General features: G+C 40.9%; 1 protein-coding gene across 1 annotated transcript in view; it reads right to left on the reverse strand.

Moving 5' to 3' along the window:
* The window catches only part of Ryr2 (ryanodine receptor 2), a 409,294-nt gene that overhangs the window by 185,057 nt on the left and 199,967 nt on the right, over positions 1-24,270 (reverse strand). The window contains exons 30-38 of the mRNA XM_033761774.1: positions 16,423-16,631; positions 15,035-15,387; positions 14,344-14,458; positions 12,934-13,094; positions 10,981-11,140; positions 10,522-10,608; positions 8,679-8,905; positions 5,248-6,052; positions 3,466-3,666 (exon numbers count right to left, since the gene is read on the reverse strand). Coding sequence (XP_033617665.1) covers positions 3,466-3,666; positions 5,248-6,052; positions 8,679-8,905; positions 10,522-10,608; positions 10,981-11,140; positions 12,934-13,094; positions 14,344-14,458; positions 15,035-15,387; positions 16,423-16,631 — 2,318 coding nt within the window. The remainder of the gene's footprint in view (positions 1-3,465; positions 3,667-5,247; positions 6,053-8,678; positions 8,906-10,521; positions 10,609-10,980; positions 11,141-12,933; positions 13,095-14,343; positions 14,459-15,034; positions 15,388-16,422; positions 16,632-24,270) is intronic.

Here is a 24,270-nt window from a genome sequence, read left to right on the forward strand (position 1 = left end):
TTTTTTGCTCTAAAGTCTATGTGACACAGTCACATTTCTTTTCACTTTTTTTTGTGGGGGGTACCGGGGATTGAACTCGGGTCCTTGCGCTTGCAAGGCAGGCCACCGAACCGATGAGCTAAATCCCCAGCCCCACACATTTGAAATATTACATCTTTTTTCATCTTTTCAACCTATTCACATCATTATATTTGAAGTGAGTTTATTGCAGACAGCACACAGTTGTATTGAATGTTCAAATCCACTCTGCCAGTTTCTGTCTTTTAATTGGTAGACAGAGATTATGAGATGATTTACTATTACAGATTGCATCTAGATGTCCCGCAAAAGCTTCATGTGGTCACAGGCAGGGCTTTTTTGGAGGAGGCTGGATCTGGAGTGTGTGGTGCTGGGATTGATGGTGCGTTACTAGGGTGGAGGGTGCCCCATTCTGAGTGCAAGTGCTGCCTGCCCTAAGGGCATGTAACCTGGCTAGAATATAAGGGACAGAAAGAGGGCTGCTGTCCTCACTGGCTGCTGCTGCTTGTCTTCTGCTGCCTCTTACCAATTCTGTGATGTTACTCTGCGTGCCACCCTGCCTTGGAAACAGCTATGGACTGAAACTTTTACAAAATCTGAGTCCATATAAACCTTTGTCTCAACTACAAGAAAAGTAACTAGGATATGTACAGTCGTGGAATTATTTTTTTTTACTAATTGCTGAGTATGTACATTTCAAATATCGTGCAGTTACTAATATGCTATGATTTGAGACTGCCATCTTATTTGCTATTTGTTTCTTCTGTCTGATTTATTTTTGCTCACATTCTGTGGATTAACACTTTTTTAGGGTCCCACTTTATTCATCCATGCTATTGCTCAGTGTTTACCTTTATATAATTTGTTTAGAAGTTGCTCTGAGCATTAACTTTATACATAATTTATGAAACTGTTGATATCAACATTTCATCAGTTTGAAATACAGAAACCTTATCTCCTGCATCCCTTTATTCTCTATCCATTTATAACTGTCTTAAAATTTCCTAAAACATTCATTTACAACATCAGATAGTTTTATAATTTTTGAATTACCAAACATAATTCAGAAAACTCCAGAAAAGAAAAATGCATTGTTATTTACCTATAATTATTTTAATTAACTCTATTTTAAGTTTCCATTATTCTAATTTTCCACACATCCTTCTTTGCTCATTTTCCTTCTATTTAAAGAATCTCTTTTAGCTTTCTTTGAGAGCAAGATGGCTATAGTCAAACTCTCATAATGTTCCCTTGAGAATTTCTTAATTTCCCCTTTGCTCCTGAAACGACATTTTTCACAGCACATGGAACTTCAGGCTGACAAGAATTTATCTTCAGCATGTGAGAAACACTGTGCCACCTCCTGCTGCATCGTGGTCTCTGACAAACTATCACTTTTGAGATTTTTTTCCCTTTAATTTTCAGAAAGTTGACTGCTGTGTGATTTACTATAGAATTATTTATATTTTTATGGCGTGGACTTAATTAGCTTTGTGACTCTCCAATTTCCGGTTAGTGAATTTGAAAAACTTTTAACCTTCATTTTTTTCAATTATTTTTTTTTTTTCTTTTGACAGTCTTCCTCCTATTCTCCTGCGACTTTAATGCCACAACATTAAATTTTGTATCTCATTTGTGCTGGTCTCTGATGCTATGTTTATCTGGTGTTGATTTTTCTCTCTTCTCCTCAGAAGTCCATTCTACCATTCTGTTCTCAATTCAGATTCTTTCCTCTGCCTTCTCCCTGCTGCTGCTAAGCCCATTCACTTAATTTCTTCCGCCAGTTATGGTATTTTTTAGATCTAGAGTTTCCATTGGGCCCTTTCTACCTTTTGTTTTTTGCTGCGATTTTCTTTTTCATTTTTCTTTTTTTCTCTGTTTTTGAACAGTTTCACGGTGGTTGTTTCAAGGGGTCTTCATAATTTTAATATCTCTATCATCTGGATGTTGATTATCTTTTTGCATTCACATTTTTCCAGGCTCTAGGTATAATAAGTGTCGTAACTGAAATCTGAACACTTTGGCCTATCTATCCTTTAGATCTTACTCAAACTTATGCCTTAGCTAGATTTCTCTGACAGTGTCCAGAGAAAGAAGACACAGAGGAAGACCACGAGAATGCCCTACTTCTGCTGGGCAAGGAAAAGACTCTGATCTGAGAAGGGGCCATATGTGCTGGGCAGGGCTGGAGCTCTGGTTCCTTGTTACTCCTTATTGACATCCTCTTGATGAATAAGGTCAAGGTGCCTTGTTACTTCTTGCACAGTCTCTGCTGATATTCTGGAAAGATCAGACCTCATTATCATTACTCGAGGATAAAATCCACAGCTCCCTCCTTGGGAAGTACGTCATTACAGGCCAGTGAGACTGCACATCAAAGCTCCCAGGCAGCCTTGGTGAGAGACAGTGGGGTACAGCGTGGCTACGGCAGTGTAGCTATCTAAAGGATTTTGTCTTGCTCAGCTTTGAAGTTTTCTTGGATATGCTACTGACACTCCCTAGACATAGCTTCTTTATATTCAAGGCTAGGAGAGAAGAGGCAAAATGGAAACCCAGGAATCTCACTACCACATCACTCCCGGAATCCGTATGTGTAATATCCAGAGTTTTAGTGTACTTGGAAGAATAGGAGAGAACATACGCATTCCATCTTTTCAGAGGCAGAAATCTCCCAATGGTAGGTAGCCTTAGGAAACACTGCTGATACCAAAAAACAAAAACAAAATTTCATATCCTCTGCCTCAAAAAAATTGCATTCTGATGAGAAAAAAAGAAATTTGTGTCCCTACACACTTTCACTCTGAGCTAGTTTGGATGTACAGAGAAATGGTAAAGAGTGAGATATGAGAAATGTCTGTGATTCGTATCTTCGATTCAGCCTTCTTCCATCTTAGTAATTTTCCACACTATGTCCCACTCTGAGGCAGATTCCAGAAAATTCTCAACACTAGACTGATTTATTCTCTGATTCAGACAAATGCTGGTGATTCTACTGCCCTTCAAAAGACCTGGGTCTGGAGGGAACGAGAGAAACGTCCACAAATAAGGTGACCAACCTTCTGGGAAGCAAAGTGGCAGAAACAGAAGGTTCTTCCTGGGGACCAAATGGAATGTGGCATCGTGCTTGAGGTGTCAAGAGTTCCTGTCAGCGAGGGTAATGCCTTGTCAGCCAAAGAAGACTGATCTGTGGCTGGATACTGTTACTATGTGTGGAACTTTAGACTGGCATCCTGCGCTTCTCAAAACATTTGTGATATATCTGGTATCTCTAGGTAAGTCTCTCTTTTGTCTCAAATAACCAAGCAATTTTTTTGGTGAAACTATGACTGTTGACTGAATCAACTTGGTTTAAACAGAAAGCGAAAAATGTAATTATGATACAGTGTTGCAGCAGATTCTGAATGAACTAAAATCCAAGGCAAAAAGAATTTTCTCATGTTCCTATACCTGCTCTTGGGGCGGCGACCTGAATTCCTTGGTTTTCCTGGCTGTGAGTGCAGCAGACATGTTTAAGGCTTGCATGACTTCATTGTATCGGAAACGTTGATTGTCTTGGAGCTTAGCTACAAAGTCATCTGAAAAGGCTACAATGGCTTCTATCCGGTGCCGGACCTGGCAGTCACAGAGGTACTGAAGCAATAAGCACATCTAAGAAGACAAAATAAAATAAAATAAAAAATATTTTAATAGTTAATGCACATCAAATCATCATTGGTGCTTAGCTGCCTATTCTTCACCTTTAAGAACAGAATTCTAATTCTGCGTGCACAGCCATGTGCTCAGTACCAGAGGATGACGTAAATTTGTATAAGCCAAAATGACAAATACATGTCCCTTTGGTGGGCACTCACTCCGGAGCCTTCCGTGTGGCCCCAAACGATGTGGCAAATGGGTCATAAAGAACACTTTCTTAGGGTTTTCTGGGAAGATCTTCCACCATTGATAATGGACTAGGATGTTTTCCAGTTACACATGTAACTGGCTGTGACCTGGTTCCTGGAGGAGGAACACGGTGATGTCTCTTGGAAGGAAAACTACAGGCTGAGTGTCACAGAGCAGAGACACAAAGATCTGGCTCCCGATGACATCAGAGTTCCCGCACATTTGTGAAACTCCAGACTTTATGTGTGAGCATGGAAGTTAACTAAGTTAATTAATGCTCACTCACTAGTGACCTGGGTGTTTACTATTTTTCTTCCTTCTTTCCTTTCCTTCTTTTTTCCCCCTTCGGTACTGGGGATTAAACCTAAGGCCTTGGCTCCGAGGGTCATTCACTAGCTGTGCCCCCACCCCTGTGTCCTTTTTACTTTGTGACACAGTCTCACTAAGTTTCCCAGGCTGGGCTCAAACTTGCAATCCTCCTGCCTCAGCTTCTTAGAATGCTAGGATTACAGGTGTGCACCACAACGCCTGGCTGGGTTAGTGTTTCCTTATGGGAAACTAAAGAGATTTTAGTTTATTGATGCAGTATGTTGGCAGAAACATGTCCACGAGATCGTATCCTGCCAAGTTTAGGAAAACATTTATATACAGTTAATACCAACTATGACACAAATGAACCGTAGTATTAAATAAGACTCTAAAACCCTACATGTTTCCAAATATAACCATTTCTGTCCACTCTCAGGTGAGAATTTTCGCAGCTGGCAATATTTTAGCCAAAATGCATAAATCAGTGTCACTTCTCTCAGAGACTGTGAGCATCCAGAAGCCAGGCTGACACCCGCTTCCTTCTCTTGGCTCAGAGCCCAGACCAGAGTAAGACTTCTCTGAGTGCTGATGGAGGGGATGAGCAAAAACCCAGGCCAACCATGCACATGTCACACGGATCCTCATGACATGAAGACATGAGAAGAAAAGAACATTTTGTACACCTTGATGAGCACGAAAACAGGCAAGGTCTTTGATTCTTCAGAAACCTACCAGGGAGGGAGGATTTTGCTACGTAAGTGCGGTCATACGTACGGCTGACCAAGCATAGCACGGCAGGAAAGAGAGGAAGGAGGAAGGGTGTGAAGTGCCTCAAATGTCAGGCACACCAACATCACGCAGGTGGAGTGAATTTGCAGAACTAAGAGGAGAAACATAAGGAAAGGTGCAATGCACAGGAGGGATAAGAATGGGAGGTAAGAGAGAGGGACAGACCAACAGATGACACAGAAATAGGCAAATTTTAACACTTTAATACGCAGTAGCATTGAAATTCATACTCATCTTCTCTCTGCTTACCTGTAGTTTAACTGGCTCGGGCAGTTTCATCTGGAGCAGGCCTTCCTGGGGGCTCTTAGCCCCTTTAGCATCTTCTTCCCCTGTCCCTTCCTGCTTTGGGTCTTCAGGACTAAGCTCTTTCTCCAGCACATCACCCTCCTCCTCCAGAGAAGCAGCTTCCTTAAACACACTGGGCTCAATCAGCTGCAGGATGTGCTTCAGGTCCTCACTGTGAAAGATGCCCATGATCAGCAAGGTATAGAAGAGTTTGATGAGAGGCACAAAGAGAAACTCAGTGGTCCCGCCAACAGGGTCCCGTGCGTGGAGGCTGCCCTCTTTAACAGCCTCGGTCAGCATCTGAATTGTCTTGGCCTTGAGGATGTCCAGCGGGAACTCAGGACTGTACTGGTAGCATTCATTACTGATGCTTACAAAGCTCGGTGAAGAAAACTGCATCCGTGGCCTGAGGGAGGTACTGAGGCCGATGCCAGGGAGCCCATGCTTCTTGTTCTCATCAGGGAAGAGGGTGATGCTCTTGGTTTCCTCAGTCATGGGGACAATGAATTCGTTGTTCATCATGAGCCTGGCAGTAGCATAGGAGCTAAGATGGATATCAATCAGCAGATCATAGTAGCCGGAGCGCAGCAAGCCAGGCATGTACTTGTTCTCGATGGCATAGAGCAGCTGAGGTTCATCCACATGGCTGCACAGGGCATGGGCCACCCGGTGGTTCCCCAGGGCACAGACTGCTGAGTACAGCCGGAGGGTGTGATAGTGAAATTTCAGCAACTCCTCCTGCTCTGTCAACTCTAAGATGTCAACAGATCTGGGGAAGAGGAGAGGGGAGTGGCATCCAGATTAGGAGAAGATCAGTGGAGAAGTTCCGAATCAGAATCTGTGCCTATTATGTATTTCAAGATGTATCTCTTCTCTTCTCCAGCAAGGTTTTGGGTATTTCTTTCAGACACGTAGTTTCAACGTGAACCTGGGATACCCTTCTTTCAGAATTTGTGCACCTCTTGGAAAACCCCGACCCCCTTTTCCACTAAGTAACTTAGATCAAGAAGCCAGAAAGATCTGCCCAGGGATAAACAGCCTTCATCACTGTCCAGTGATCAGGCTCTTAGCCTGACCAGTCAGAAGTAGATGAGCAGAGTGCTAATACCTCTGCTGTAAATTAGCCTCCTAAACATCCTTCAAAGTCTCCAAAACCTCCTGCCACAAGCGCCCCTGCTTCCACACAGGTATATGCAGTTCACAAAACAAACAGTATAAATGGCATTTTCTCCCTAGCAAAACTCTATGGCTCCAATATCTATGGCAGGGAGAGTTCACACTGTATGCTTAATTCAGATCAGTTTGCTTCCGTTAAAGCCTAAGCCATATTATACCTAAAGTTAAGCCATTCCTTTCTGAGCATGCACCAGTTGATTAATATAGACTGTCAGTTTAATTGGTTTGAGAGATACCCAGGGGATTAGTAAAGCACACTTCTCGATGTGTCTGATTGAGTCATGGACACCCAACTGTGGGGACTATATTTGGTCCTTGGACCCTTCCTGACTGGCTGGCTTCCCCTTTGCCCTTTCACCTCTTCAGAGCCAGCCAACCATGGACTAAAACCTCTCGAAGTGTAAGTTAAAATAATCTCCTCAGGTATTTTGTCCTAGCAACAGGAAAGCTGAGCAATGGAGAGGATAAACTTTTTTTTTAGATGTGATGTATTCTAAGCTGTTTAAATTATATAGATACTCATAGGTGAAACTATAGTATTAAAAGTAGAAACATGTGCCAGGTGTGGCGGTGCACTCCTGTAATCCCAGCACTCTGGAGGCTGAGGCAGGAGGATCGCTGTGAGTTCAAGACAAGCCTGGACTACACAGTGAGTTCCAGGTCAATCTCAACTACATAGTGAGACCCTGTCTCAAAAAAATCCAAAAAAAAAGTGGAAACATGATATATCCTCAACAAAAGAATTGTTTGCTCATCTTGAAAGGTCTTCTTAGATTTAATCATTTCTTCCATGAGAGCAGGGACGTGTGTGTGTGTGTGCGTGTGGGTGTGTGTGTGGGTGTGTGTGTGTGTGTGTGTGTGTGTATTTTGTTTCCTACTATCTTTCTAATGCCTAAGTCAAGTAGCTGATTTTGGTGTGGACAGGTTTTGTTTTCCTTTCTCTTGGGTATATTCCTAGAAGCGGAATTGTTAGGGCACATGGTAATTCTTATGTTTAATTTTCTGAAGGAATGACAATTTGTTTCCCAAAGAAGTGGCTCAATGGTAAAGGTATCAAATTAAAATAACAACCACACAAAATGAAGCAAAAATACTTCTTGGGAGGCGGAGGCAGGAAGCTTGCAAGTTCAAGAGCAGTCTAAGCAACATAGCAAGACTGTTTGAAACTAAAAAAGTAAAACTTATAATAGCTAAATCTCGGAAGAAGCCTATATGCCCATCAACAGATGAATAAATAAAGAAAACATAATATATATGTATCAGCCGTAAAGAAAGATAACTAAAGTATAAACAATTTAAAGGGCCAAAGAAAAGACAGGCGCTATACTACGTGGAGATGGAAAGGGAAACTGTGGGTGGACAGAGACAGGAAGGAAGGGAGAGGACAGAAAGTGAAAAGGGTCAAGATGGGCATCTATGTGCACGCGCCAATTCCCCACAATGAATGTATTCATTCTGTACCACACCCATATAATAAGAAGGGGGCATATATCCCACGATTACTTTAAGATTGAACACTTAAAATGAGAACAATGACGTTGACACCGTTTTCTTTCTGTGTGTTCGCTGAGTGTGTGGTATTTTCGCTGAGTTTTATGGTACTTAGGGAAGGGGATCTTGGTTCAAAACATAGAAACTTTGTATTAGGAGTATGTCCACTAAAATGAAATCTATACAATTCAACTGGAAGTTACAAGGGAAAACTGAAAAATCATAAATAAAGCTACCATTGTACCTAATGCTATTATTTCTACGGCCTAGAACATACATAACTTTGTTTACAAAGTGCAGACCGTGTTTTCACAATTTTCTTTCATTATCATTTCTTTCATTCTGTTCTGTTTTTCATGTCTAATAAAACAAAGGGTTGAACTAAGTGGTTCCTATCATTCCATCCCTGATACCTTACACGTTATTATGTTATTTTGCTAAGTCATAAACCGTCCTGCAGCTGTAACCCGTTGGTGTTGTCATCTTGGAGTAAGTTAAGAGTGTGTGAAGACATCCCATGCTGTTACACGGCATCCACTACAGTACAACTCCTTTCACTAACAAATTCTCTGAGAAATAGGTTTAAGCTTGGATGGCGCCCAACAATGAGCCCCTTGCCAACCATTCCTTTTGCCTTCATTTTGTTTCTCCAGCAGCACCCTTGGGTCCTCGGACAAAGGTCTATTTCCAAGTATCCGAGTCAGACCACAAGGGTGTTGAGGGCTGACCTGTTCTCCTCGGGGATGTGCAGGGACATGAACTGCAGAGGGTCCAGACACTGCACCAGCCATCCCTGACGCTCACTTATCCGAGAGACATCCACCTTCAGAAACTGGTTGGGCATCCTGCTCCACAGCACATGTGACAGGAACTGCACGTGCAGACGCGGGGGACACTGGGGCACGGGGTTCTTGTGTTCACTCTTGAACAATCCCGCAGAGAGAGGCATCACATTCTAGGGATGAGGAAGCAGAAGGAGAATGAATTTATAACATCCCTTGGAGTTCGTGAAGCAATGGATAAAATCCTGCAGGGGAAGAGACAGGAGAGGGAAGATACACTGTGAGTCGAGCAAAACCAGAATCAGAAGCACCAGAAAAACTGGGTTGAAAACACACTCCTGCAAGGACAAGTGGAGGAAACACCTAAAACTTCAGAGCAGGCAAACAGATGTATTTCTCCCATACACTCCACACGGGTGCGACAAAGGAAGAATAACTGTGCCCTCTTCAGATTTCTTTGCCAGGCTGGGCCCAGGGGAAACCTGCTAAGCCTTTAGGACTTTCAGGGTCACACTATTTTTTAGTACTGGGGTTTGAACCCATGGCCTTCATACTGAGCTACATCCCCTGGCTTTGTTTTTATTTCATTTTTTTTTTTTACTTTGAGGCAGGGTCTCACTAAGATAACGCCACAGACCAGACACTGTGAATCCCATTTTTGTACTCATATAGTTTAAGACACAGGTCCAACATCACTAACCTGGCCTGGAACAACAACCTACTGTGCTTAATCTGGCACCTCAACTTTTAAAACTGCAAAATTAAATGCAATTTTTATCTTCCTGAATTTCAACAATCACTTCGAGTTATGGCACTAATATCATCAAACAGACCAAACAGTCCAAACCAAAAAAGATAAACTTTAATTCTAGACTCCAGTATTTGAACCCAGTTAACTGAAAAAGCTTATTAAGCCAATTCATTGTCCAATCCTATCTAATTAACCCACAGAATATTTTCATTTCACTTCCTCGCCCTTGGCACCTTCCTGGCTCTTGCCATCGTCTCCAAGTAGATTGCACGAGATCAGCAACACCTACCTGCCCCTCCCTGCCTCCCGTTTTGCTCACCTGAACATTGCTACTACCATGTTTTTCCAAAATCAGCTTCATTATTCTCAGTTCCCTTCTTCAAACTTCCAACAATCATTCCTGCCTATGTACTAGGTACCAACCTCTTGGCATAATATTCAAGACTTTTCAGTTCAGACTTGGTCCACACAGTAATCTCCCAAGGAAAGCATCCTCTGTTAGGGTCTCACAGAATCACTTCACCTTGATATTTTCCCCTTACACACTTTTGCTTTCTTTCTCTCGCTTCCCACAATACCTTCTTCCAGTCGATGCCCTGGAGAATCCCTACTTAACAGTCAGTCTTCCAAGATAACCTCTTCTTTCATGTTTACCTGCTTCACTCATCTAACTTGGCTGCAATTTTATTTATGTCCCTACAGAATGCTATCCGTGCCCCTAGTTTAAGTCACCTGGTTTCAAGTCTACATTTGTTTACAAGACCACGTATAGCTTCAATGATTAGTGTCCTGCATACAACTTAGCATTTTCTGGTTCAGTATAAATGAGGTTTACTGACTAACACAGTTAAGATAACTGAAGAGAAACTTTTAAATTATGTTATCAGAGTGACCTGAAATAGATTTTCAAACACAGCTACCTTTCCCCTAACGTACAATTTATTTGATCCATATCAGTACTGAATTCATTTTAGAAGTACCAGCTAGGTCCTAACAGAAAATAATAAGACTAAGAAATTAGGAATGCATTTCCCTTACCTTTATTCTTCCTAACTCAAACTGGAAAACGTTGGGGCTTGTGGCTTGTGCAAAAACTGCAGGAAATAATTTTGTACTTGGCTCCACCTTAAATAAACAAATTAATTTAGTAATGTTAGTAGAGAGAGACGGTAAAGAAAACTATTTTCTGTGAAACAACTAAGGAACCCAAAACAGAAGGAAACCAAAATGTCGCCTTTCTGTCATGTGAAGATTCTTTCTCAGTAATTAGTCAGGATATTTCATGACCTTGGAACACGGCTGGAGGATCTATCTACTTGAAGCCGCTTATGGCTCTACGCATATTCAGTAAAAGTCAGCATACATAATTAACTTTCCTGCCTCCGTCTTCTCTTAATTTCTAATTGCTTTTTGATCTTACAAAGCATGTATCCCTTTAACGGGGAGAGAAGATTTCCTTCTCCACCAGCAAAATACACTCCTGACCTGACCGCGTACCTGATAGTAAGTGCTCAGCTCCTTGCCATTGGCAATGAACGTGAGCAGCCCGCTGGCGGCGTCCACCACACAGCCGATCTCCAGCCCGTTATTGTTGCGTCCTTGTCCAGGGCTCATGCTCTCACCAGCACACACCATATAGCAGTTGCTGCGTTTGATGCTGAATTGCAAAAAATCCCCATATTTTATCTTTGTACAACCACAGTTAAGAAAGAAAGCATGTATATCTTGCAAACTAAACCTAAATTATGCTGCGCAAGCAACAAGCTCATGCTGTAATGGGAGAGGTGCACAATGGGCCGATTCTGTGATTCTGAGCAAAACTCCATGGACCACAGTGGACGTTCTGAATCAGGTCGGTCTCATCTCTGAATTTCACACCTTCTGGAGACAGGTCGACGAGTTGGAGCTAAATAAGAGACTGACCTGCACCTTCTCTCCAAAAACTCAAACCAAACTGGACCTTTTTCTGACGTTCAAAAAAGTTCAACTACTTAATCAACATCCAAATTTGTAATTTTCATCTCCTGGTTTGGTTTTATTTTCTTTGTAACTGTGGGTTCAGAGATGAGAAGTGTTCATTTCTAAACATTGTCCAAGTCTCTACGCAAATTCTGCACGCATCATCAGTGATTCAATATAATTAAATTTGGCTAAAAGTATGCCCCATTGTGGACAGTTCCTGGTGATCCAAGAGGCAGAGTTAACTAGAATACGCACAGAAAACAGTGATAGCAAAAAGAAAACTTCCCCCGATTTTCACTTTCGCCAAAATCTTTATTAGAGCTGGTAACAAAGTAAACTATTTTCAGCTTCATTTCTAGTCCGTTCTCTAGCACTATATGGTAAGCCTGTAAACAACTATGGAAAAAGGCCAAAGTCAGGCAGGCAAGAAGAAATACAAAGAATGAAATAAAGTTAGTTTGGGATAATCAAATACAGACTGTGTTTCTTTCAACATAAGATTCAGGGACTTTTTCCAATCCTCTATTTCCTGTTCTAAGTCATCTATCGGTTATCCCATCCCTATATTGAGTTCTTCTTCTAATACTGTTTCCATTTCTGAAAATCAAATGCACTCCCAAGAATATTCCTAGAGGCATGGGGTTCAGGGTCCCATGCTGATGTAAAAATCTTCATTCATGATTTTTTCCTAGCCTTATCTTAAGCACTGATGCCATCACGTTCGAAATGTAAAAAGCTGACAGCAGGACAGTGAATTTCCTGGTCACCAAAAAAAAAAAAAATGGTGCAGATATAGAAAGAAAGCAAAACTATGGAGGGCTCTTTCTGAGACCTGTCACAGCAGATCAGAGAGGACTCATGGGCACAAAAGGTAGCAGCAAATGGTCAGATCTTCTCTTGTCTTATTCTGCAAGGAAGATATATCACCTTCTGTACTTTTTTGAAGGTTTGGTTTGAGTTTGGTTTGTTTTACAAATGAGAAAGGATGGCACAGAAAGTGTAACTGACTTACCCAAAGCCACACAGCGAGTCAAAGGCAAAGCTGAGGAAAGAACCCACTGCTCCTCAGTCGGAGTTCAAATGTGTCCCTCTGGTCTAAATTACCAGCCCATTCTGAATTCATATTTTTATCCCCACCACAAAGCCAGTTCCCAAGATATTTATCAGACCAGATGCTAACCACCTCGCTTTACCATCTTGCATCCTTCAAGCAAGGGCTAAGTATTGGGAACCCAAGTCGTTCAGCATGTGACCCAGGCAGGTACTGTTACCCACAAAGGAGGTACCACTCTTACTCTATGTTTCTTGCTTTTAATATATTTAGATTCTTGCTGGTTTGCATGAGTAACAGAAAGGACGCTGACGCTAATGGCTTCATCACACTGTTCCTACAAATAGAAATAGTCTTCACAAAATCCAAGAGAAAAAAGGTCCTAGATTTGCCAATACGTTTTATGTCATTCATGTAAAAAACTGAAGTGAACCAACCTTTCGTGTACTTTTCCTTTTTCATCTCCTAGAGTTACAGTCACTGTACGGACTCTGTCCAAGTCAAAGCCTGTGTCATACTGATGGAAATCAGATGTAATCCATCCCACCCAGACGTTAGCAGGTTCTTGGCCGGGAAAGATTCTCACTGAGTAATAGTACTATCGAGACAGCAAAACCAGAAATTGGCAAAGCAAAGCAAAACAACACTGATTTGAGTCTCTGAATTACTTGAGAATGTATTTTTTAAAAATCATTTGACAAAATTATAATGTTATAGGCACAAAAGATGAACACTGCGAAATGAGAAATGTTTTATACAACAGATCTTTAATCAGAAATAATGGGAAAAAGAGAAAAAGACTACTTGAGCAATATATGTGTGTGCAGATGAGTGTGTGAGTGTGTGTGTGTGTGTGTGTGTGTGTGTCACAGACACAATAAATGCATTTAAATGTATCAATCCATTTAGGCACCTTAGCTTCAAGATCTTCAAGCTAGTGCAAGTCTGCTAATCTATGCTAGAGTTTTTATGCTTGTCATCCAACTCTTTTGCAAATACTTGGCCTTTACTTTTTCAGATATATAATATTTTGACATCTTAAGTCAGTCTGAAATAGTTCAAGTCTAATATGTGAACATCAAACCCAAACATGGAAGCACTCTATAAAAGACACAATTTTATAGTTTTCCATTTGGCGTTACAGGAAAAGTAGATTTTAAAATTTGAAATGGTAGTCAGCAAGACCCTACCTCTCACAAAGAAGGATAAATGATCTTTTAGACTATTCCCTACAATGAAAGAAATTATATGCACTTGGAAAAGGCAAGTGGCAAGTTAAAATTTTACAATGAAATAGGATAGCAAAAAATCTCAATTACAGGTGTCATTTAGAATATTTTCCATAGTTGGAAGGATAAGGGAAAGGAAAGAAGGAAAAGCAAAAAATATGAGAAAAGGAAAAAATGGAAACAAAACCTCTGTAAATAGGAAGACACAGAGGGATTAAAGGGAGGGCAAGGGAATAGGGAAAAAAATAAAAACCAAGATACATCACGTAAAGGTACAAGGTCCTAATGATGAATGTAAGCAATAAACTTATTCAAAAAACAAGAATATTTGCTCCAAATAACTCTCTTATTGAATAACATACATTATAACACATTTTTCAAGTATCTTACCCCCCCAACAGATCTAAACATAGAAGCAAATGATTGTTTTTAGGAATTTAATCAAAGTATACTGTTCGACTGTTTTATCTTATGGTGCTAGGAATTGAATCCAGGACCTAGAATATGCCAGGCAAGCACTTTATCCCTGACTCCATCCCCAACCAAAGTATACTACTGAAGGTATAAATGATAATCATCGACAAACAGAAATAAAGGACACAAGCTGCAACCTCGTACCGTGGAGGTTTGCATCAGGTAATCGTAGTCATCCCGATCATCTGCCAGGACATCTTCCGTGAGTCTTGCAGAATGGCTTGTGCTATAATCTGGCTTTGTTCTCCTAAGTAAAAATCTGAAATACATTAGAGGACCAGCAATGAAGAATTAGTAAATTCTCATTTGATCTGCCTACTTCTAATATGAGCACATAATTAATATGTGGTCTTTAACTCGGGAAATTTTGCTCTCTGGGGGACATCTGGGAACGTGTAGGGATAGTTCTCATTTTCACAACTAAGGCACAGAGTGCTACTGGCATCTAGTGGATAGAGGCCCTCTTTGGTCCCCAGCACAGAGCCCTACAGCAAAGAATGATTCAAGTAAAGTATCAAACTTACTGAGGTTAAGAAACTCTGGGTACAACAAATGATGCTAAAATACTATTCTGACATAAAAATACTATTTAAAGAAACACTCTAAGTTTCATCAAGAATATAAGTATAAGCACCTTAAAAAGTGACCTGTGATAGATTACATCTGCTCTAACAAGTTAGAAGACCACCAGGTTGCTCTATTTTTCTCATAAAATCTTTCACAAAAAGAAAAAAAGATGAAGAACAAATTAATATTGGGAAACCCTTCACCCTGTACAATAACTCTCCCCACAGGAAAACTACATATTCAGAATCGTATTGTATCTGTAAATGACCTCTGTTTCAGACGAGAAGGTTTTTCCTGAGCATAATCTTTATGGTTATTAAACTCTGGCTTTGTAGCTTCCTTGTCTTTGTCAACGCGATCAGGCACCAGATGGCCATGAGCTGTCTTCATCAGAACCTCAAAGTCAGAATCCGCGTCATAATCCTCCAAGTCATTCTTGGGCCCAAAGAGGCCTGCACCCGGGAGCCCCCCAGCCACGGTTCTGGAGAAGACCTCCGCGCACTCAATTGGCATGCTCAGGCGGTAAAACATGATGTCGGTGCTGCTGTTCTGAGAACCAAAGGACTTCTGAGTGACCTTCAGACACGGGGAACTGTCTATGGTCCCATCTATTCTGGTCACCTAGCAAATAAAGAAGCCATATTCACATTCTACCCACCAATGTTTATTTGAGATCCTAAAGACAACTAATGCACATCATGTTTTCAGAATCCCAAACATGACCCATACATGCATTATTTTGTAAGAAAAGGTTATAAAGGGCTGGGGATTTAGCTCAGTGGTTCTGCCACCTGCCTTGCAAGCGGAAGGACCCAAGTTCGATCCCTGGTACCAGAAAAGAAAGACAGAAAGGAAAGAATGGGGGGGAGAAAGGAAGAAAGGAAAGAAAGAAAGAAAGAAAGAGAGAGAGAGAGAGAGAGAGAGAGAGAGAGAGAGAGAGAGAGAGAAAGAAAAGGTTATACACAGAGTACAAATCGCTGTACCTCTCTGCAGGTTCTACATCTGTGGGTTCAACCAATCACCCACAGCAAATCTTTGGAAAAAAAAATGCACCTGTACTGAATGTGGTCACACTTTTTTCTTGATCTCGTCCTTAAACAATGTAACTATATTTTGACTGTATCAGATATTATAAGTAACTGACAGACAATTTAAACAATTTAAGATGATGTGCATAGGTTCACTGCAAATACTCCATCACTTTATATTTGGGACCTCAACATCTGCAGATATTGGTAACCATGGTGGTCCTGGAACTAATCACTTATACATAATGAGAGGCAGCAGTATTCATAGAGTTCTGCTCCGAATTCTTAAAGATGGCTTGGGAAATTAATCTCACAATTGTTCACATCCATATTTGGCCTGACTCTGCTTACACATAAAAAGAAGATCACTTATCATCCAAATATGGTATTAGTAAAGAACCCAATATTAGAGGCCAATCTCTGTTATGTATGTCATATAACACTTCAGGGAAATTACTTTATTTTTTAATTTTTGGGGGGTACTGGGGATCGCAATCGGGGCCTTGCACTTGTGAGACAGGCGGTGGCACCACTAAGCTAAATCCCCAGTCTACTTTAATTTATAAGTGTCCAAGTAAGAACTCTCACATACAAACATATTCCCTAGATTTTCAAATAAAAAGCAAACCTCAATATGTTCATGGTTTGATGGAACTTGAAGGAACTGAGGAAGCCTCTTGCTGAGCCACATGGTGATATCTCTGTTTGTGTTAACTGCAAATGGTTCGTAGCCCTCTTGTAAGCCGCAGATGGTGAAGTACTTCAAGGTGCTGACATCCTTTCCAAAGTTCATCCTGCCCACCTGAGCCACACCCAAGCTACACACAGGTATGAATCCTGGGTGGGGAAAAACATCAGAACCTTCAGCATCACTAGTAGGAGAACCTGTTATTACAGATTTAACAGATGTATGGCTCCAGGGATCTCCTGACAACTAGTCCCCTAAGGAAAAAAACAGTGATGCAATAAAGAGAACCCTAACACTGAGTATTAATGTAAGGCAGCAAAGAACATTTGATCTTGGCATCATAAATTACTAGGAATGGACCCTGGACTTACTCTGTAAAATGAGACGACTGCTAAGCAGTGCCTCATCCTTCAAAGATCCATGAATGTCTAAAGGCAATCCCCGCCTGATATCCCAGTTGCTCAGTGGCACATGTTACTCTTTCGTGCAGAAAAGTAAAAACGAACCAAGGGCCAAGGAAAGTGCGGCACCTTGTGCCTCACTTTTCTGTCTGGCTAATGAGCACGGGATGTCCAAACACAAGACATGGCTCCATTTTAAACCTCTTCATATATAATGCAAAGAAAAAATGGGAGGCAAACACTTAAAAGGTTTCCATCAACTGACAGCAGCTTTCGATCTATGTATACACACACATATCAGCAACGACCAACAAAACAAAAACCAATGGCATAGTTCATAAGCTAATCTCTTATGTGGCAGAGTCAACAAATCCTTTCACTTTTGAATAAAAAGTAGAAAACTACATTTTGTTTATTACTGAAGTTCTTTGGAATCAACTGTCAAAGGTCTGAGATGGCTTTTTTGTTTTTTCGTTAAGAAGGTATTTTTCAGGGTGAGACGTTCGTACACTCCTCATTTCTTTTTTTAATATTTCATACTGATGTTTAAGTGGTAAGCACAATAAGCAAAGTTTGGGCTGCTAGGCACACAACAAATTAAAGGGTCTAGTTAGATTTTCTGATTTGTAGATCAAAAAGCATGGACTCTTAAGAATAAGCCAAAAGTTTTCAGAAGAACTGCAATTAGTCCTAGCACTATGATTTACACTTTTTCCCTTGTTGAAACTAGCATCAGTGAAAGCCAGATACAACTGCCCAAGTAGAGGATGATAAAAATCATTCATAATGACTTCATGTAGTTTGTTTCCACTGATATGCACTCAAGGAAATGCTAGTGAAATTTGCTCCCAGCCAGGTAGAAAGAAAGGTCTAGCTGTTCTCCAGGGAGCACAATGCAGAGCTTCTAGATAAAGCTAAAGAAGCTGCAGTTTTGTCTGCCACTGGACTAGCTGCTGAAGCCATAATCAGGAAAGTTGTTTTAATAAGAATTCCCCAAGAAACCAAAGAAAAGGAGTCAAGAAATGCAATAGATCAGAGATTTTCTGAACTTCATTAGCACAAACTGGTAAACATCTCACAACCATTTGACATAACCAAGGGACACCAAGATAGAAAGAGCACATCTGATAGTCAGCACTTGTTTATCTCTGACCACTGTATTTTCAGAAGTTTCTAGGGTGTAAGTGTAATGATTTGAGACCTATAAATATCTGCACAGTAGAACTCTGTCATCTCATCCCTTTACTGTACCTTTAAAATACTTCCCATTTAAAGCAGTGGCTAATGATAAGCACAAGAAGTGTACCAAGCTGGTCACTATAGCTAAGTTTACAATTCTAGAATATTGTTTTAATAACAAAGATACCTTTTTCATTAGATGGAATATTGTTTAGCCCTTGAAATTCAGTCTTCAAAGGTTCAATTAACATATAGGAAAATAGTCACAGCAAATGTTATTTGAAAAAACATATAGCATATGATTTACTTTTAGATAGAAAAACACCAGAATGGGGTTTTTTTTAATCAAAGTTTCTGAATGGTGGGATTTTTAACACTTTGTTCATATGTGTGTGTGTGTGTGTGTGTGTGTGTGCGCACGTGTGTGTGTGTGTGTGCATCTGAACCCAACAAATTTCCATCAATGAATGTACATGCATTTCATTATAAAAACAAGTTAAACTTTTACTTAAAATATTCCATTCAATAAAACAGGACATGACTACTCATTAAAAAAAAAAAAACTCTACAAGAGTGGTGTGGATATGAAATGGCTCCAAGTTCAAGCCCTAATACTGAATGTTGACATGTGATGAGTTCAGCACCAGAAGTCATCACATAAAACTAGCACAAGATTTATGTAGGAAAACTGCTGTGTGTTAAGAAACTTTCAACCACTCATGTCTTTATTTGATAAATACTTCGCACATAGCAGGTACTATGTACTAGAAACTAAGAATGAAAGGTGGCTCACAGAGCTCCCAGCTGAACCATGTTTGTGATCTAACAAGATCTAATAAAAGGGAAAAGGACAAGCAAAGACATTTTACCAAACTACCCTACCACTCATCTAAGCAGGGAACAAGGAACAGAGGTGGGTAGAGAAGCTATAGTCTTTTGCAAACCCTCAGACTCTGGGGAAAAAAAAACTAATGGCAAATTAATGGAAAAAAAATGGCAATTATTTTTGAAAATTGGTGATTCCAAGTGAAAGGCATACAAGTGCTTTGTATTATTTTCACACTTCCTTGAAGAACTGACATTTGTCAAAATAAGAAGTTGTCAAAATAAATTACGTTTAAAATATTTGTATGCATTTGGATAACATTTAAGATGACATGTTTAAAAAGAATTTTATTTTTACAATACAATCTCAATTCTTTAGAAGGGAGAAAAATACAGTAAATACTGTCTTCTCAGGGATCGATCATCTCTCAATAAAGTTTAATCATTTTTCTATGAAGGTATTATGTGCCTCCTTCTGTTAAAGTGATACCTTGTTACTGATGGTCCCAAATGCTACCATAAATAATTTCTCCTCTTTAATTTGTTTTTCTATGCTTGGTGCAGGTATAGAAATACTACTTGTGAAACACTCCGATTACTCTCCTATTCGTGTCTGTAGATAATATTCAAGGTTTTCTCTATAAACAATGCAACCTATAAGTAATGACAGAATTGTTCCTTTCATTCCAAATCTTACCATTTATAATTTCTCTCTTTTTTTTGTCATATTAAAAGTTTGAAAAATCATTGAGAGAACGTTTTTAGCCCAGGAATACATTATGATTGTATAAGGTACTGCAAGGCTATGCAAAGACTTTATATTTAAATTCTGCTTATGCTCAGCCAGAATTGTATCTGTGCCACTGCATATTCTACTATGATAATGATTCCTTTTTGCTTCTACAGAGACAGCGAGCCCAGTCATGTGTCCAATGGCCACTAAAGCAATCACAGTAACCAGGTGGTAAAATGAATGAATATATAAATATGTTCTCGCCTCCAGTTAACATGATAGGAAACACCTCCACTAGGTTCTTGAGGAAGACAGATTTAATACATAAAAGGATGCTCCATATAAAATCACTACACTAAATGAGAAAGCCTTCGTATCACAACTTGATGTAGAATAGTCTCCAGCTTTAGTAAAATGCATCAAACTATGGATGCACGGGTGCATGAGGAGAGCTTCTTGCAGGTGCTCCGCGTGGTGCAGCAGATACCCCTGCCCAGTACCAGCAGGCTATAAGTGGAACATGCCCCTTGCTTTCCACAACTCAGCTGTGTTTTGGATCAGGAGTCAGACCGAAGCCTCGTGTGACTCAAATGTGCATGTCAGATAGCCAACTGGGCTAGCAGAGCTCTTCCCCGAGTGGCCGCCATGGAGACCTAAGACCTGGTCTGTGAAGTAGCAGGGCTCTGGTGAGTTAACACGCAGCTGAGGTCAGCTTGACCCCAATTAAAATCTTTCCCCTGGAATTACAGCTTCTCTCTGACCTGGTGGGTGGCTGGTTGATTGAGAACCAGTCTCAGTACCCATGTATTCTCTCCGAGCAAAATAAGCAGGGCCTCCCCGTATTGTAGCCCTGCTTACATATCTGCTACTGCCAGATGCTTCACACTGTATCACTGGATGTCTTCAAAGCATACTTGCTCGCTTTCTTCCCATGCTTGTAATCAGTAAATACTGGAAGCCCTTGGTGTCATTTTTCTTTGCCACTCAGAGCAGCTTAGATCAGCCAAAAACCCAGTTTTCTCCGTGAGCCTTGTCTCTTTCTTTGTTCTTGTTAGCTTGCACTGCATGTCCTCATGGGAGACTGAGCCTCAAGGCTAGAGCTCTCAGTAATGCTCCCATTCCCTACAGTATGGAACGGGTGCTGCAGCTTGATTGGCAGCTTGATTGGCCACTAGACCCCTGCGGTAAGATCTGGAATATCAAATGTGTGATCAGGCAACGAGGCTTACGGTAAAAACGAGTCTTGATTGTGTGACTGCCATAGACTGGGAGGTACACTGACACAACTTCCGCTGAAGATTAATCCTTGAAGCTGCCTTGGCGACGAGCCATAGATTCTGTTCTCTGTCTCTGAACAGACTGGCACTAGCAGTGGTATCTAAAAGTCTTATGAGGCTAAAGGATCTCCAGAATTTAAGAAAGACCCCTGATCAATGCATTTGTTTTCCGTTGTTGTGGAACAAATTAACACAGACTTGACCATATAAAGCAGCGCCCATTTAGTATCGTGATCCTGCAGGTCAGAAGTGGCAAAACCTGGCTGGCTTTTCAGCTCAGTGTCCTATGGATGGAACCAAGGTGTTGGCTTGGGCTATATTCTCTCATCATGGTCTTACAATCAGCTTCTGAGCTCACTGATTGTTCAAAGAATTCAGCACTTCACAATTGAAGAACTGAGCTCTCTGTCTTCTGGCCACCCATCGGCTGGAGACGGTGCCAGTCAGGGCCAGTCCATAGATTCCCCACTATGAGGCCATCTCCGTACTATAACAGTTCCCTCCTCCAGGTCTAGTAAGAGAATTCATTCACCATTTTAAATCTTTCTGACTTCAGGTAAAGCTCAGTCCTGTTTGAGATCTCACACAGGTAATTTCTCTTTGGTTAACACAAAGACAACTGATTGCTACAATAATTAGGATAGCGACATTCCATCATATTCTATCCCTTCAAATTCTGCTGATGCGCATGAGGACGGGATTATGCAAGGTGATGTCTATACCACAGGCAGGGCTCCTGCGGGCAATCTTATAATTCTGCCTGCAGCAGTGGGCATTAAAGGCTTCTTTCCCTGGGCTCCCACCACTTCCTATTCTGAATATTTGTCAGAAGAGTGGAAAGAAAAGATGAGGATGATCTGCTCTCCAATATTAATTGTTGACATCACAATCAGAGTCAATTAATCCTCTTTCTTTCTTCTGGGATACTCTGAAATTTACAGGAAAAAAAGTGCTAGAGGGAAGAGCTCTAAAGAGGATCTGCCACAAAGAAAGTAGCCTTTAGTCCCTGAAAATTTCCTCCAGTAGGTAGTTCAGTCATGCTCTTGATCTTGACCATGTAAAGTCCTAGTCTTTTGCAAGAGGTTAAGAGCTGAAGGAATCACACTGCTCTATTAGAAACCAGTGTTTCTGAGCAATGTGCTCTTCACACAGTTATTATGTGACCTTTAGGGTTAAGTGTGTGGTCCCCTTTTGGGGGAAGAAAGCTGAAGCTTCTTAGAAAAGGCCTACTGGCATATTTGTACAGTAACCCTAGGCTTACCCAGATCCAGCTGAGTGGCTAGATCTCCAACTGAATTTAACTGGATGACCGTATCAGTCTTTCAAACACTTCTGTGATTTCTTCTTTTTCATATATTGAACTAAAAGCTTACATGCAACAGGTTATCATTTTAGTTGTATAAACTGTACAAATGTAGTAAAAACATGTTTGACTATGTTATCTACTAAATTAACAGCTATGTAAGGCTTATAATCTGCTTTGGAGACCAAAAGACTACTTTCCCCTGCTGGGCATGGCAGCACACGCTGTAATCCCAGCACTCTAGAGGCTGAGGCAGGAGGATCACTGTGAGTTCAAGGCTAGCGTGATTATATACACAGTGAGTTCAAGGCTAGACTAGGCTACATGGGGAAACCCTGTCTCGGAAAAAAAAAAAAAAGGAATACTTCTCCAAAACTTCCAACAGAAGTCCAACAAGGCAAACCACAACATTTTCAGACAATCGCATTAACTATGACACAGGTATCAACATGAGGTGAAAGTCATTTTTTAAACTTAAAAAACTCTATAGAATGAAGGGTAAAGGCATAAACAGAGTTGTTTATACATGACTTGCTTCAGACCCTGTCTCATCATCGCCATGCTGCTTGGCTCTGGGCAACAGAGCTGTGCCACCAGCATTGCTCACGTGGATGGGCCTCCTGGGAACGTATGCATGCGTTGTGACACTTACACACAAACAGAGCTCACGGACGCACTGCGGTATCTTACACACAAACAGAGCTCACGGATGCACTGCGGTATCTTACACACAAACAGAGCTCACGGATGCATTGTGGTATCTTCAGCTTCCCAAGCGGGGAAGCATAGTGGACAAGTATTTAAATAAAAGCAGTTAAAAAACACAACCTCAGGTCATATCCACAGTGGTAGGCAACACAAATGGTAACAGTGAGAAAAAGTCCTGCTCCCAGCCAGTCCTGGTTTTCTGACACCCAGAGTGGGGAAGGTTACAGTGCCAACTTCACCCCCCAGAAGTACACGTGTTTAAAATAGAAACTGAGCAATAAAAATGCAAAATTCCCACTATTTTTGCAATCTGTGTTTAGGAAATTATGGGCCTATCTACTGAAAACTTTGCTCAATATTTGAATGCAATTTAATGAAACAACTGACTAAAGTTCTAAGGCTCAGTGATGAGTTATAGAATATTTAAATTCTGATTGAGGGCTTAAAATCCAAGACTACATATATGCAAACACATGTATATTTATATATGCATACAAATATGCCATTCATCACAGCATACATTTAGAAGTTCTTAAAGTGTCTTAGCTCATCTGGGAACGCACTATTTTTATAATGCTTTTATTAAGTACTATCTGGTGTATGTGCTCCAGAGCAACGCTGTCCAACGAAACTTTCTGTGATCATGGAAATGTTCTACACCTGCACTGCCCAGCAGGAGCATCGGTGCAACACTGAATGTTTCGACACTTAAAACGCATCTAGTACAGCTGAAAAACTGTTTTTAACTTCACTTCATTTAAACTTAAAAAGCTCCAGAGGCAGCCACTGGCTGCTACTGGAAGGGCCGCACTGACGAACTGCCTTCGCCTTGGCTTTGCCGATGCCCCCATCTTTCCCTCACAGCCCTGCTCCTGGCCATCTCAGCATCGTGGCACAGAAATATTGACTCTCTGCACTGCGTTTAAACAGATCTTTCTGCATTTCTTTGTAGTCTCGCTGACCCACTGAAGGGAAGTTATACACACGTCAGTCTCTCCTGGCAAGTCACCACCAGGCAGGGCTTTATTTCTCTCTATCCCTTCAGCTTCTGACATGAGGAACCCACGTGGTCAGCTCTCATCCTGCTTTTGTGAAGTGAACATAAAAAGCTACCAGACACAGATTAGCCAGGGAGGTTCTAAATGAAAATGTCACAATCGTGGAGCACATCCCTTTGCCTGCTGCTTGTTTTCTTCACTCATCAAAGCTATTTCCACCTTATCAAAATCCTGGCTAAGTGATACAGATAGTATTTCTGCGAAAGCAATTTCAAGGGCTTCTGATCACATCAGCCACATGGCGCCTGGTGATTTACAGCAGCAGCTCATCTGCTCAGTCACACTCAAAGACGGGTGGTTACGA

The sequence above is a fragment of the Fukomys damarensis genome, unplaced genomic scaffold (genome assembly GCF_012274545.1).
Source record: "Fukomys damarensis isolate Sample0158 unplaced genomic scaffold, DMR_v1.0_HiC HiC_scaffold_10, whole genome shotgun sequence".
NCBI classification, from domain to species: domain Eukaryota; kingdom Metazoa; phylum Chordata; class Mammalia; order Rodentia; family Bathyergidae; genus Fukomys; species Fukomys damarensis.